Source organism: Aspergillus melleus (assembly GCF_016097325.1).
Source record: "Aspergillus melleus strain CBS 546.65 chromosome Unknown contig1, whole genome shotgun sequence".
NCBI classification, from domain to species: domain Eukaryota; kingdom Fungi; phylum Ascomycota; class Eurotiomycetes; order Eurotiales; family Aspergillaceae; genus Aspergillus; species Aspergillus melleus.
The window spans coordinates 6,048,756-6,063,692 of record NW_025763370.1 but is presented as its reverse complement, the minus strand read 5'-3'; the positions used below and the strand labels follow the sequence as shown (position 1 = coordinate 6,063,692).

At 52.3% G+C, this 14,937-nt stretch overlaps 8 protein-coding genes across 8 annotated transcripts; 6 read left to right on the top strand and 2 right to left on the bottom strand.

The window, feature by feature from the left end:
• Positions 1-2,022: 2,022 nt before the first annotated feature.
• Positions 2,023-3,124, top strand: LDX57_002156 (alpha/beta fold hydrolase). Its single transcript, XM_046083800.1, has one exon. The coding sequence runs from the start codon at positions 2,213-2,215 to the stop codon at positions 3,014-3,016; it is 804 nt and encodes a 267-aa protein (XP_045939763.1). The 5' UTR covers positions 2,023-2,212; the 3' UTR covers positions 3,017-3,124.
• Positions 3,125-3,658: 534 nt separating this feature from the next.
• Positions 3,659-4,599, top strand: LDX57_002155 (HpcH/HpaI aldolase family protein; the record flags this gene model as incomplete). Its single annotated transcript, XM_046083799.1, has 4 exons — positions 3,659-3,790; positions 3,843-3,994; positions 4,047-4,282; positions 4,337-4,599. The coding sequence occupies 4 exons, from the start codon at positions 3,659-3,661 to the stop codon at positions 4,597-4,599; spliced, it is 783 nt and encodes a 260-aa protein (XP_045939762.1).
• A 316-nt stretch (positions 4,600-4,915) lies between these two features.
• Positions 4,916-6,321, bottom strand: LDX57_002154 (RraA family protein; the record flags this gene model as incomplete). The annotated part of the gene is made up of 1 exon (XM_046083798.1): positions 4,916-6,321. Exon 1 carries the CDS (start codon positions 6,281-6,283, stop codon positions 4,916-4,918), a length of 1,368 nt encoding a protein of 455 aa, XP_045939761.1. The 5' UTR covers positions 6,284-6,321.
• A 523-nt stretch (positions 6,322-6,844) lies between these two features.
• On the top strand, positions 6,845-8,150 carry LDX57_002153 (uncharacterized protein; the record flags this gene model as incomplete). The annotated part of the gene is made up of 2 exons (XM_046083797.1): positions 6,845-7,006; positions 7,062-8,150. 2 exons carry the CDS (start codon positions 6,845-6,847, stop codon positions 8,148-8,150), a joined length of 1,251 nt encoding a protein of 416 aa, XP_045939760.1.
• A 465-nt stretch (positions 8,151-8,615) lies between these two features.
• Positions 8,616-9,490, top strand: LDX57_002152 (histidine phosphatase family protein; the record flags this gene model as incomplete). The annotated part of the gene is made up of 4 exons (XM_046083796.1): positions 8,616-8,664; positions 8,720-9,098; positions 9,162-9,371; positions 9,424-9,490. The coding sequence occupies 4 exons, from the start codon at positions 8,616-8,618 to the stop codon at positions 9,488-9,490; spliced, it is 705 nt and encodes a 234-aa protein (XP_045939759.1).
• A 615-nt stretch (positions 9,491-10,105) lies between these two features.
• On the top strand, positions 10,106-12,049 carry LDX57_002151 (uncharacterized protein). The gene has a single exon (XM_046083795.1). The coding sequence runs from the start codon at positions 10,164-10,166 to the stop codon at positions 11,958-11,960; it is 1,797 nt and encodes a 598-aa protein (XP_045939758.1). The 5' UTR covers positions 10,106-10,163; the 3' UTR covers positions 11,961-12,049.
• A 9-nt stretch (positions 12,050-12,058) lies between these two features.
• Positions 12,059-13,573, bottom strand: LDX57_002150 (uncharacterized protein; the record flags this gene model as incomplete). The annotated part of the gene is made up of 1 exon (XM_046083794.1): positions 12,059-13,573. The coding sequence occupies one exon, from the start codon at positions 13,571-13,573 to the stop codon at positions 12,059-12,061; it is 1,515 nt and encodes a 504-aa protein (XP_045939757.1).
• A 428-nt stretch (positions 13,574-14,001) lies between these two features.
• Positions 14,002-14,817, top strand: LDX57_002149 (HpcH/HpaI aldolase family protein; the record flags this gene model as incomplete). The annotated part of the gene is made up of 1 exon (XM_046083793.1): positions 14,002-14,817. The coding sequence occupies one exon, from the start codon at positions 14,002-14,004 to the stop codon at positions 14,815-14,817; it is 816 nt and encodes a 271-aa protein (XP_045939756.1).
• Positions 14,818-14,937: the final 120 nt, after the last annotated feature.

Here is a 14,937-nt window from a genome sequence, read left to right as displayed (position 1 = left end):
GGGAGCTGGTGGCCAAGTGAAACCGGTCGATTAACTTCGCGCATTTCTCCATCAGATTGCTTTCTATGCGTATCTATTATATTATCTGTAAGCGCCCTGGTCGCTCCCCTCGGATTCCCGACCGGTTGAGCTTCGGCTCTGGACCCGATGGGCTTGACAAGCGAGGCGCTGCGTGACCGGGTGTTCTCATCCTTGAAAACCCCACCGCCCTCCCTAGTTGTTAGCTATGCCTCTAGTCTCTACTGTCTCCAAAGTTGCAAGAGACGACACCACGATGCATAAGGGTCTCGCCGATCCAGTGGCTAACTCGGTGCCTTATCCTCGGTCAACAGGATCAGGTGCCCACCTGGTCACAGCCTCTGGTATAGAGCTACATGGTATTCCGGCCGGAGACGGCCGGTGCGATGAAGCCTCTGATGATGGGATTCCTGGGCCTCGAGAGTTTTCCCTGCCGCCCGTAGATAAAGGGAAAGATGCATGGCTCTGTCTGATGGGGGCCTTTGTCCTAGAAATGGTTGTTTGGGGTATGTTCTAGACCAACGCTGGTGGGCTAAACTGATTCTCCGCAGGGTTTGCCTTCTCGTATGGAGTTCTACAGGACTATTACACCTCGACCGAGCCTTTCTCCCGGAATACTGCTAGTGTGTCTGTCATCGGGTCGTGTTGTATGGTCCGTGGAAACGATTTGCTTTTCTTTTATATACCAAATACTTACGCCTCGTAAGGGTATTCTGTATCTCGCCTCGCCTATCAGTTTCTTCCTTCTTCAACGCTGGCCCCAGTATTGCCGGATGAGCAGTCTAGTCGGTCTAGCTGTGGCTGTTGTCGGGCTTGTCTCATCCTCGTTTGCGACCAAGATCTGGCAGCTCATTATCACGCAAGGTGTTATATACCCACTCGGCGCATGCATGCTATACTATCCGGTCTTGCTGTTCATTGATGAATGGTTTGTCCGGAGGAAAGGGCTTGCATTTGGAGTGTGCTGGGTAAGTTCGTCCTCTTTCCCATGCATGCACTTGAGAATATGATTTTCCTAACGCATCGAAATACCTAAGGCTGGGAGTGGTGTCGCGGGCACAGTATTCCCATTCCTCATCCGATGGGCGCTCTCAAAATTTTCGTTCAAGATCACGATGTGGGCTTGGTCTGTGGGCCTCACTATTCTTGTATGTCCGTTTCTGCCGTTTGTGAAGCCGCGGATAAGAGTTGGCGTCGCTCAAGTGCCGAGGCCACATGAAATAAGCTTCAAGTTTATTCGATCACGTCCCTTCATTATTTTCCAACTTGGGAGTGTTCTCCAAAGTATCGGCTATTTTGCACCCTCCCTTTATCTACCGACATATGCGCGTACAGTGGCCCACGAAAGCGGCTTCGGTGTTACCGCTCCAGTGACATCCTTGAACGCGGGCACCGTGATTGGATTCATACTCATTGGCTATTTCATTGACCACTGGCACGCTGCCAATGTCATCCTCGTCTGTACTGTTTCTACGATCGTCGGGGTGTTTGTGATATGGGGCCTATCCGTTTCTTTACCGCCGCTATGTGTTTTTTCTCTTTTATATGGCATTGTCGCCGGAAGTGCTAGTGCTACTTGGCCTGGGATCGTCAAGGCAGTTAGGAATGCTGATAGCACTGCCCCGGTCGGACTTGTATTAGGCCTTCTAACAGCTGGCCGAGGCGTTGGTTCTATAGCATGCGGTCCTATCAGCGAAGCCCTGATCAGTGCTAAGTGGCCTTGGACCGACACCCCTGGTGGAATGGGATATGGGACAAGCTTCGGTGGGCTGATCGTCTTCACTGGAGCGACGGCTTCCTTCGGTGTCTTAGGATTTGTTGCAAGACAATCCGGATTCCTGCGTTGAATGGTGTTATATCTCGGGGTCGCAGAACACTGATTGAACAGGGGTTCTGCCGCAGAGGCATTACTACAGTTAGAGGCATGAAAATTGTTCAACATTGTGCCGGGCGAAAGGAAAATAGCTAGCAAGGTCTTGTTTATGCGTAATTCAGAATAGCTTGTATAACATTATTGATAAAACTGCTATTCTATAATCCATGGGTCAGCGTGGGGCATTCTAATTGCCCCAGATAACGGCCAAAAGACTTTTCCCCGAGCCGATCGACCGATCTCTGGACTCGGCATTTTGAATCCGTACATACAAATTACTCCAAAATCCCTGTCCATCCAACCTCTATCACACCACTCGCCATGTCGCTCACATTTACTGAAATCCCTCTTCAAGTTCAGGGAGTAAACCTGAATCTTTCCACTGTTCACAGCCTGAACTCCAATCTTACAATATTCTTTCTCCATGGATTCGGCTCCTGCAAAGAAGACCTGGCCGACATTCTGATCGCGCACCCATCGCTAAGCAACTATGGGTTTCTTGCCTTCGACGCTCCGGGTTGTGGGCAATCATCCAGCGACAACCTCTCCGCCACAGATATCCCATTCCTCGTTGCCACTGCAGAAGCGGTTCTCTCTCATTTTCAAATCACCCAATTCCACCTTATCGGCCACTCCATGGGCGGTTTGACCGCGCTTCTTCTGGCCCACCGCCACCCATCCCGAATCCTAAGCTTCATGGACATCAAAGGCAACCTCGCACCAGAGGACTGCTTCCTGAGCCGACAAATATTCAGCTTCCCATCCGACGACCCGGAAGCCTTCTTAGACGCCTTCATCGCTCGCACCCGGGAAGCTAAATCCTTCTCTAGCCCTCTGTACGCAAGCACCTTACGCGCGCGGGTCCGCGCGGGCGCTGTTCGCGCGATCTTCGAATCCATGGTGCGGCTATCAGATGATGAGGATCTCCTCGGAATGTTCCTCGGTCTCCCGTGTCCCAAAATGTTTATGTTCGGGGAAGAGAACCGCGGGCTGTCGTACCTGGGACGGTTGGAGAAAGAGGGCGTGGAGTTGGCGCAGATCCCGCATAGCGGGCATTTTCCTATGTATTCGAACCCGCCGGAGATGTATCGTCGACTAGCGGGTTTCTTGGATAGGATCTCTTAAAGCGGCTTGTTATAATAAAGTTTACAGGTTAGATGGAATAGACATGAATAGATATTTACAGTAAAATGCACATACTGTCGGTCTGCTTCTCTCTAGGCCAATCCGTCGATCCTACCGAGTAAGTAGTACGTTTTTAATTAGCTATCATGTATCATGATAACGAAAGTCTCATCGAGACTCTTGGTATGTTTGAAGATCTAGCCTCCGTCTTATAGTATGCCATTTATATTATAGCAAGAGCTGGTAATCGATGTTTCTCGCCCCATTAACATTAAAATGGCTGGGTGGAATCAAAAGAGACACAGAAAGAAGTTCAATCACATACTTTTGAGAAGATATCTTATTGCAGTGGCAAGATTGTCATACCTGATGCAGCTCGCCAGTTCTTGTAGTGGCGGCGTGGCTACTTCCGTGCTCAATCGGTCAGTGTTAAGGCCCCCTCGGTGAAAGAGACTTTCCCCGATATCTAATCTTCCATTGTTTTATGTAGCTTTTCAATGTGAATCACGGAGAGAATTACATGTCTCTTTATACATTGACACGCTTCTTCTCAATTTCGCATTCCTTACTCTCTCGAAGTCCAGCTCTGAGCTAGCTCGACGCTTTATCCGGTTGGCTTATTGGAAACTACATTCATCAGCCATGGCAGCGTCAGTCCACAACCCGCAGCTACGCCTACTCAATGCTCTCAGGGCCAATGCTAAACCCATTATGACCTTTCTGGGCCTCCCATCCTTTCGGACAGCGCAAATTGTAGCTCAAACCGGTGTCGACGTGAGTAGTTCCCACCCTGCTGTACTGTACCATCTCACTGATAGCCATCGAGGGCATTATCATCGACTGTGAACATGGCCACATCAGCGACGACTCGATGCACAGCTCAACAGCCGCAATCGCTGCGTTAGGGGTATCACCACTCGTCCGTCTCCGAATGACCCACTCGGATTTGATTAAAAGAGCTTTGGATGCGGGGGCACAGTAAGTGACACAACCCCTAACCCTGGCATTGCAGTATTGAAATTCGTGTCAGTGGCATTGTTGTTCCCCAAATCAATACAGCCGAAGAGGCCAAGGCCGTGGTCTCCTACGCTAAATTTCCCCCTCGCGGCCTTCGTGGGCAAGGCTCGGCATTTCCGGCCATTACGCATGGCATCGACCTTCCGACGTACTTGGAAACGGCAAATGAGACGCTGATTACCTGTCTCCAAATTGAATCCAAAGCAGGAGTGGACAATGTAGACGCTATCTGTGCGGTTCCTGGTGTTGGTTAGCATTTTACTCCACCTTATCTCCAAGGTCGCTTCGCTAATCTCAGTCTAGACATGCTTTTCATCGGTCCAAATGACCTGGCACTCTCGATCCTGGGCTATGTCCCAGCGAAGGGTGATGAGCCTGCTTTCGTCGACGCTATCGAGAAGATCGTGGCGGCAGCTCGAAAACATGGCAAATGGGTCGGTCGATTGTCAAATGATGGGACTGCGTCAAAGGAGCATTTGAAGGTGTTTGACACAGTGGCGATGAGCTATGATATTCGGGCGTTGCAGAACTGGTACATGGCTGAGTTGCAAGCTGCGCGGTGTTAGGATTCTAGGAAGAAATGATTCGTTCATAATGCCTACTTTCATAACACAGTAGACGCCGATTCGCGCACATCTACGGATGCGCAGTGTTACACTAATTGTTCCTTGTGGTTGTACTTTTAAGCAGATAATGTTGTGAAATTGCATCGTTAGAGGGAACACCTCTAGTTCACTCATCCTGAATGAACACAAGGTGATTATGATGCACGTAGACCATGCTCCGACTATGAAATCAAAGAAAGAAAGAAAAAAAAGGTTCAGGGACCTCAGAGCAGGGACATTTGTATAAAATGATCATCTCATCTAGAGCGACTTCTCCTTACTCCTTACGCTGCAATGTGTGATACCCAAGTTTCTCTCTCGCCTCCGCGATTGTGGCCCCGCCAGCAATCATTTCTCGTATGCCAGCCTCGGTCCTTTCGATCCTTTGCGTGACTTCGGCCACCTCCCGAGCTCGATGTCGCGGAACAATAACGACGCCGTTTGCATCCGCAACGACAATGTCGCGAGGTTCGACACGAACTTTGCCCACACTGACCGTCTCGTTGACACCGGCCACCTGAACCCGATCCTTGCCAGTCCGCATCCACCGTCCAGCTGTGAAAAGCGGGTAGTCATCACTAAGAGCTCTATTCACATCGCGACACACGCCGTCTATAACAGATCCCGCAATGCCTCGCAGACCAGCGTACTGTGTCATGATATCACCCCAAACAGTGCAATCGGTGCGTCCGTTGTTATCAATGACTACCATATCACCGACGGCAACGTCATCGATGAAATCGCCAACGCTCCCCGGCGGATTGCTGGCGGGCTCGTAACGCACAGTGTAGGCCGGGCCGACGGTGACCTGTTTGTAGTCCGTCAAAGGCATGATGTTAAACGCTTGCCCGGGAATTCCAAGTTTATCGAGAGCGTCAGAGACGCCGGGGGTGTCGGAATCGGCGAACAATGCCACCAGCTCCTTGTCCTCAGCAGTGGCTTCCTTGGGATTGTGAGGCGAGGATGGCGCGGCTTCAGGGGACGCTTTGCTCTGTTGAATCGCTGCAAATTGCGTGTCGTGCATGACCTCCGACACAGGTCTCCCGGCTCGCACGTCCCGGACCATGAGTGCTTGACGGCGATCTATACGCTCGCCCAATTCCACGACCTCCTCGATCCGGCGCGCAGGGACAAACACTGTCCCGCATCGGTCGGCAATCACATAATCATCCTGGTTGACTGTCACACCTTGCATCTGAATCGGTATGCCAGAGTCGAGTTGGACAATGCGATTGCGCGCACTAATCATAGTAACACCACGGCCGTAGACAGGATATCCCACGTCACGACTGCCGTCAATATCACGGCTCATGCCATCGATGACGGTACCACGGATCTGCTTCACTTTGGAGGCGTTGGCAATGATATCGCCCCAGCATGAGATCCCGTCGGTACCGCCGGAAATGACGAGAATCCGATCGTCCGTCGTAACTGCATCTATGACCGGAGTGAGGAGATGGGTCGTGGGAGCAGCGTCCGTCTTAGGGAGTAGCTTCACTGTGCTGGCGCGTCCGACGATTTTGGGACAGTCCCAGAGTGGTTGTAGCCCGTATGTGGCTCCTTTGAGGCCGAGGAAGTCCAAGGCATCGGAGACTGTGTTGGTGTCGAGGGCCGCAAGTCGGTCCAAAACGCTTTGACCACTCATGGTGTTGAGCTTTGGGAGATAGTTGATCAGGAAGAAAGTAGATGGAGTGAAATTGAAGAAGATTCCGAGCACGTTACTGCTATATGTACGATTGACTATCGGACGATCCGTCCGTCCATCGAGCTGCGCGACTCACATAACAGGGTCGGAAGTCGGGGATTCTGTTCTATACCTATTCCCAGGGCTTCTCCAGCCAGCATCGGCGACCTGATTATGTCGCCGACTCTGCGTGAGAGACCTTTCCGTGGCGAGTTTCGGCAGGATGCCACCACCCCGATTATGACGCGATTGGACTCTCAGCGTGGGGTTCTGAGGGGCTCATAGCATACCAACCAGATTACCTTCATGCATAGCAAGTCAACGCAATCGTAGCTTGTGGATGCTCGCGGAAAATGGTCTCTAGCCTCGGTCAAGAACTCAGTTGGACCTCAGCACTCGGCAACTGGTGATTGTACCGTGCGAGACCGATGTATACTAAAATCCCAGCTCACCTGCTTGATATGGGCAAATTTACAAAAGGCATCCTCTTCAGAAACTAAAAGCCATCTACCTGGTTACAAAATGGCAAAACAATATCTTGACCTCCAAATCGCTCCCGCCGACATCGCTTTCGGTTTGATGGCTGACTTTGATGACAGTCCTCACCCAAAGAAAGTCTCTCTGATCGCCGGAGCATATCGCGATAAGAATGGACGCCCCTGGGTTTTACCGAGTGTAAAGGAGGTAGGTCAATTTAAACCATTGCATCACCGAGTACATCGTTAAATGAATACTATAGGCTAAGAAACGCCTCAGCCAAACCACGCATGAATACCTCGGAATAGCAGGCTCGCCAAACTTCATCAACCTGTCAAAGGACCTCATATTTGGCCCCCTGGCATCGAGCCTCCAAGATAACACGGCATCGATTCAAACCGTTTCTGGCACAGGCGCGAACCACATCGCCGCCACGTTTCTAGCCCGGCGCCTGCGCCCAAGCCGCGTCTTCATCCCCTCCCCTACGTGGATCAACCACAAGACAATCTGGGAAATGGCCGGGGTACCGGTGGCAGAATACCCATACTACTCTCCTGCCACGAAAGGAGTAGATCTGCTAGGGATGCTTAACACCCTGGACCACGCGGAGCCCAACGACATCGTCATCCTACAAGCCTGCGCACACAACCCCACCGGGGTAGACCTGGAAACGTCCCAGTGGGTGCAGGTCGCCGACCTCGTGCGACGAAAGAAGCTATTCGTTGTCTTCGACAGTGCATACCAAGGTTTCGCCACTGGCGACGTCGACGGTGACGCGTGGGCGGTCCGTCATTTCGTGGAGAATGTGCTCGCGCACTCCACACACCCTGGTCTATTTGTAGCGCAATCCTTCTCCAAGAACTTCGGACTGTACGGGGAACGTGTCGGCGCGTTGCACTTAGTTGTGCCGCGGGGCCTTTCGACGCAAGGCGCGCGTTCTGAGTTAATGGCTATTGCGCGTGCGGAGTATTCCAATCCACCGCGGTTCGGGGCGAGTATCGTCGAGACGGTGCTTGGGGATGAGCAACTACGGGCTCAGTGGAAGATAGACCTGGATACGATGAGCTCGCGTATCCACCATATGAGGTCTCTGCTACGGCGAAGACTGGAGGAGGAGACGGGACTGGATTGGTCCCATGTTGAGAAGCAGATTGGGATGTTTAGCTATACAGGATTAACGAAAGAGCAAGTGTCTCAGCTCCAGGAAGACCACCAGATCTATCTGTTGCCGTCGGGTCGAATGAGCGTGTGTGGGCTGAATGAGCAAAACATCGATTACGTCGCGCATGCTATTGGGGAGGTTGTGAAGAAGTCCGGCATGACTGACAGTGGGTATGCATTAGAGATATAGGTACGCTTACTATGTCTCCCGCACACCATGCTTTACTATGTCGTCGCAGTCACTCCATATATCTTTTCCACATTTGACCCTTTTTTTTCCGGCTAGTTATCATCTAACTGGGGAAAGTCTATCAAACACCGCATAGTAAGAACCGATTCTGTAGCCTGGTAACGGGAAAATATATACTAGCGCCAAGTACTACTAGGCAAAGAATAGGCCATATTGAACTTCACAATAATTTCCATATTCATACTTTCATTCGTATCCCCCTACCATAGATCTGACACCCGCGATAAGATGCATGACAAGTGACGCAATGAAGCTAAACCTCATCGCCCACCCGGTGAAGCCCGAATTTCTGCGGGCCGCGGAAACCTTTTTTCTCCCAATTTTTCCACCCCACAAACCCGCATTCCGTTGCAACAACCATTATTCCAGAGAATTTCAGCCACACATAGAAACTAGAAATCCACAATGCCCGACAAAGACGCCGGCACGCCCCGTGTCTTCCTCTACCGACACGGTATGTCCCAGTAAATTGGCTCCTACCGTGAGAGTCTGACCCTGACCCTGTCCAGGCCAGACCGAGTGGTCCAAGAGCGGACGCTACACTGGCGTCAGCGAGCTGGACCTCACCACCGATGGCGAGCAGCAGGTTCTGGCATCCGGCAAGATGATCGTGGGCTCGGGGAAACTCATCGACCCGGCCAACCTTGCCCACGTGTACATCAGCCCTCGCCGGCGAGCGATGCAAACCTTTGAGATTGCGTTCGACGAAGCCGACAGGCAGGCGCTGAACGATGCGCACAAGGTTTCCGAGACCGATCGGTTATCTGAATGGAACTACGGCCAGTACGAGGGGCTCCTGACCCGGGAAATCCGGGCTTTGAGAAAGGACCATGGTCTGGACGCGGAGAGGCCGTGGGATATTTGGCGCGACGGCTGCGAAGACGGAGAGTAAGCTGTCTTCACCATCTATTTCATCGACATTTCCGAGCACAGTTGACCAAATCAATACAGGTCCCCGGAGGAGGTCACGGCTCGCATCGACAGTCTAATCGAAGAGATCCGTGCCATGCAAAAGGACAACATGCACGGAGAGAATCCTTCGGACGTTTTGCTCGTTGCACATGGCCATTTGCTTCGTGCCTTTACCAAGCGCTGGCTTGGATATCCCATGGAATTCAATCTTTCCCTGATGCTCGAGCCTGGCGCCGTGGGTGTCTTGAGGTAGGAGATTCTTGTTCTGTAGTTTGCCACCAAAACTAACGTTCCCCTTTAGTTACCAGCATCACAGCATCGACGAGCCTGCTCTGCTGGTCGGATATGGATTCCCACTGCAGGAATGATTGGTAACTAGTATTTCGTTGTCGATCTCAACATAGGTTGTGGCTCATGCACCAAACCAAAGGGGAGATAGTCTGGGATTTATCCTACGGGGTTGGCACTTCGAATACTTCGTACGCCACCCTTACTATCTTCGATGATGCTTATGGATAGTTGGAGTTAGATCATACCGGTATATAAAAGTGGCTCACGCCTTCTAGAGAAGATTATATATTTGTAGTGCCATTTTGTGTCGGTAGAATGGTCAGTGGAAAACCAGCTAAATCAATGGGATGTCTGAGATCTCTAGCTTTCATAAGAAGGAGAGCATGCCCACAACGAATACCAATTAGCGCACATGCGTGACTTCATGAACGCGCCGAAAAGATAACACATAACTAGAACCTGTCAGACTGTTCTCCAATCTGACCATGAATGACACGTCTTCCGCGGATCTTCTCCGGCGCTAATCGGAACTGTTGATAAGAAGGAAGCACTAAACATCGCTAGACTCGAAGCAGTAACGTCAGGTGTTCCATCGGCATATCTCCAGGGCTCCTATCGTCTACTCCAAGCGCAGATAAGCAGTCATTAGCCGAATCTTGGCTGTGCGGGGAAGCGCCGAGTAGGAGATCCCATCTGAGAAGCCCCGGATTCTTTTGCACAACAGCATGTTGCCCTCCATATATCTCGAGAATGTCCACGTACCAGCCCTATCAGTGCCTCGTCTGTCAGAGTCGCTTCACCCGCCATGAGAACCTCAAACGCCATGCTAAACTCCACTCTGCGTCACATCAAGCCTCTCTTCGTTGTGGCTTTTGTCAGACGACCTTCTCACGACCCGATCTTCGCAACCGACATATGAAAAGAAAGCACCCGGAGCATGAATCGGGACGAGCTGTTCAGAGACAACGGCGCCGAGCACGCGAAGAGTATTCGGGGTCGTCACCCGATAGCCATGATGGATTTCAACCTCATCATTCCGGGGATGAAATGAACCTGGATCTACTCCACGATCACGACGAACCACGCGGAATTTCCATGCTTCAGTCAGAAACCATTGATCGCATGGTGCAAGATGCACTAGGAACAGCCCTTCTCAAGCCAACCTACGAACTAGCGAGCCCTGTCCCCTGCACCTTTGACCAACTCATTCCTGGGAGCGATTGCTCACCGTTACAGATCGCACGGGGATGTGACCTGTTCTTCTCACATGTTTCTCACTATGTCCCGTTTCTACACCGACCAACATTCGATGCAACAATGCTCCCTGTTCACTTGGTTCTTGCTATCATTTGCCTGGGCTACCAACACGGCGAAGACCCCGAGTGCGACGATCAGCCAGGATCAGGGGCGAGTTTATCGACGCGGTGTTTTCGCCGAGCGCATACCCTTACGACTGCCGACGAAGGGGGATTGACAGGGCCCAATACCCCCCTTATTCAGTCCTATTTACTTCTACAAATCTGCGCCATGATGTACCTCTGCGGAGACGACTCAGCCATCGGACTGAAAATGCATTCAGACATGATCTCGCTAGCTCGAGCAGGAGGGTTGATGCAGCCCACGCCTCCCGAGTCTTCTGCTGCCGAGGATCTGGAAGGCCTTTGGCGGGACTTCATCAAAACCGAGTCACACAAGCGCACATCCTTCGCCGTGCACCAGATCGACGCGCTCTGGTACCAGTTCCTCTCGATCCCGCGCTGCATCTCCCATTTGGAAGTCAAACACGACCTACCCTGTCCCGAAGACCAGTGGACCGCATCGTCAGCCGCAGACTGGGCCCATCGCCAGCTCGTCGCAAGACATCCAGGACCCTCAGTCCCGTACCCCGAAGCTGTTCGACGATTCCTATCATCCGAGACGAGCTCCATCCCGACATTCGACCCCTACGGCGCCGTCAACGTGGCACAGTTTCTCATTTCAAGCGCTCGAGAGGCATCCGGCTGGTCCACAATGACCGGAATGCTCAGTATGGACCGCCTCGACGCCCTGCGATCGTCTCTGATTGCCCTGGGCCCGTTCATCCGACCGCAGCCCGAGACCGGAAAGGTCATGCACACAGCCGCAACGTGGGAGACGGCCATGATCGAGCTGCATCTCTGGTCCCCAGCACATACCGGTGGCGTTGTTGCCTCCAGCCTAGACGCAGTACTAAGCCAGTCGACCGCCCTGGCACCATCGTACGAGTTTCTGTGGGACGTCGAGACGGCCAAAGCCATTCAACCACACGTTGACTGGTTTCTCCGCTATCTCGATACAACACTAGACCCGAGCCACGAGGCGCCATGGGCCGCGGTATACGCGTACAAGGCGTTCCTGATCGCCTGGCAGCTTGTGCGAGGTGGCATTCCGGGCGCGATGGAGGTGGCTGGGATCCAGGATGGCGATGAACAGGGTGCTTTGGAATGGGCGCGGAATGTATTTCGGAGACGAGAGCAATGGCAAATTGGGAAGTTGATTCTTTCTAGTCTGCAGCAGCTGGAATCTTGATTCAACCATACTATGTATGCACTATGTATATTTCAACCCTCTACTACATATACGTCGATGGCATCGACGAATCCACATGATGATTCCCCCAGTATCAATCAATACATCTCATACCGCCAATTCAACTGCACCATCTCCTCCGTCACGCCCCCTTTCATTACCTTTGCAATCTCTGCTGGATCTCCAGAGTCAAGACGCTTATTCTCCCGTCTCACCAAACCCCGATACACAGTCATCGTGAGGGCCAACAACACAGCACTCCCCATCAAAGTTCCAAACGCGGCAAAGAACTGCGGCGGGGCGTAGTAGAGATACGACGCCCAAATATTAGACGTTCCCCCGATGGCATTAACCAAGGCCGATGCAGCAGCACGCTTGGCCACCGGTCGAGCCAGATGCAGATTGATCGTCTTGTAAAGAAGAAGCTGAGGCCCGACAGAGGCAAAGGGTAGAATGACCATTGAGAAATAACGCGCACCCACGTTCAGAGTGGTCATGGGGATGATATACATGACGATGGAAATGGCCACGCAGAGCATGATGATCGGGTAGACGGTGTTCTTGCGGTCGGAGTAGAACATGAGGACATAGTAGACCGCGCCGGCGAGAATGTATGGTGGTGCGGTGAGCAACAAACTGATGGTCTCGCTGAAGTTGAGCGACGCCACGAGGGTGGGGAAGTAATTTGCGATAGAGCCCTGGGTTTGGGACAACATGTTGGCGAAGATAAGGAGCAAGAGTTTCGGGTCTGAAAGAGCTTTGGCAAATCCTTTCAATACACTCTCCTTCTCTGTACCTTCGGCTGCACCGGACTCAGACTCGATCCGCCACACGGCTAGGTCTCGTTCGATCTGCGATAGGATGCGGCTGTTGTGCGGGAATTCGGGCATGATGCAGGCACAGACAACGCCGATGCCAACAGTTGCGCTGCCTTCGATGATGAAGAGCCATTCCCAACCAGCGATGCCGTGGGCTCCATCTAGCTGGAGGATGGCGGCAGCGAACAAGCCTCCGAAGGCGTTGCCCACTTGTTGAGCGATGTATAGCCCGGCAATGCGCTTCCCTAACTCCGTCTTTGTGTACCAGGCAGACAGATAGTAGATGGCACCTGGGAAAAAGACCGCCTCAGCAACTCCCAAGACAGCTCGGACGGCGAGCAACTGGCCGTATGTCTTGACGGCGGCGGTAGAGGCAGAGATAGCACCCCAGATGACGACGGCAACACAGATGTACATGCCAGGGCGGGAGATCTTGGTCATGATGAGGTTGCTCGGGATTTGGAACGGGAGGTATCCGACGAAGAGAATGGAAACGGCGGTGGCAAATTGCTGGGTGTCCATGTTGAGGTCTTCCATGATGCCCTGGAGCTTGGCTGCAGCGAGGTTCTGGCGGTCGATGTAGTTCAGGATGTAGAGAATGCCGATGGTAGGGAGGACGAGCAAGTCCACCTTCCGAACCACTTTCTTGTTGAGCTTCTTGATCTCTTCATCGCTAAGATCGCGAAGACTGTCAGGCATACGACGAGATGCGATGTCGACTTGCCCTTCAGCAGCAGAGACCTTGTCGCTGTGTCCTGAAAGCGGACGCTTCTTGGTGTCCTTGTCAGGGTCCATATTGGGAGACATCGAGGTGACAAAATTCAGGCAGAAGAAAATGACTGAGCTCTGGACTGGCAGAGGAGCAGGTTGAGGGCTCCTCTCCAGCCATAATAAACAGCGCGTTATCTAGAGAAGACCAACCCGGCTATTGATAGTGGGTCTTGAGATAAAGAAACGAGGGGAACGGCTCCATAGATAGCAGGCCAATTGGCAATGCCGCCTAGACAACTAGATTCGGTTCAAACCTGGGGTACAGCGAGTGGGTCTGGTGTCTTGGGATCTGGGAGGACTCGGAGGAGTGACAGGGCGTCGGAGGAGCTCCTCCCGTGGATGAACCCCGAGGCTATACTAGACCCTCACGCGGCATACATAAGTGAGAAAACTTCTGGTTTGAAATGTATTCCCATCAATCATTCTCCTCTCTTCGATCCTACACACACAACATGCCTGCCCCAACGACCTCCTACCTCACTCCTCAGACGACGGAGATCTCCAACTCCCGTCTGAGGCTGTTGAACAAGATCAAAGCCGGAGAATACCCACTCTTGACCTTCATGGCGCTTCCCTCCGTGCGCATGGCTCAAATAGTCGCCTTAACAGGTGTCGACGGCATCATCATTGACTGTGAGCATGGCCACATCGGCGACGACTCAATGCACAATTCCGTCTCTGCGATTTCAGCACTCGGCGTCTCACCCGTCATTCGAATCCGTGGCCCAGCCCACGACATCATCAAACGAGCTCTCGACACCGGCGCCCATGGGATCATGGTCCCGCAGATCAACAACGCCGAAGAGGCGCGACAAATCGTTGCGTCAGCGAAGTTTCCACCCCAGGGAGTGCGCGGTCAAGGATCGGCCTTTCCCGCCATCGCGCATGGCCTAACAACACCCGAGTACATGCTCTCTGCCAACGAGACGATCATCACAATGATCCAGATCGAGACCCGCGATGGAGTCGAGAATGTGGATGCCATATGCTCCGTGCCGGGTGTTGATCTTGTCTTCATTGGACCCAATGACCTGGCGCAATCGCTGCTTGGGTATGTGCCTGCGCGCGGCGATGAACCAGAGTTTGTGGCGGCCGTGGACAAGATCATTGCGGCGGCGCGCAAGCATGGAAAATGGGCTGGAAGAATGGTGAATAATGGAACGATGGCGAAGGAGGCGAGGGAGCGTTATGATATGGTCGCTATCACGGGTGATACGAAGGCTATTCAGAACTGGTATATGGCGGAGTTTGAGATTGCTCGGTCGTGAAATCTAAGATATTATAATGCCAAATAGACTTTTTCTTTTTTCTAGTTTCCTGTGCTTCCATTATGTCAATCACTCGTAGCTCCGTCTGACTTTGTGAGTGCACTAATGATTTCTATGGCT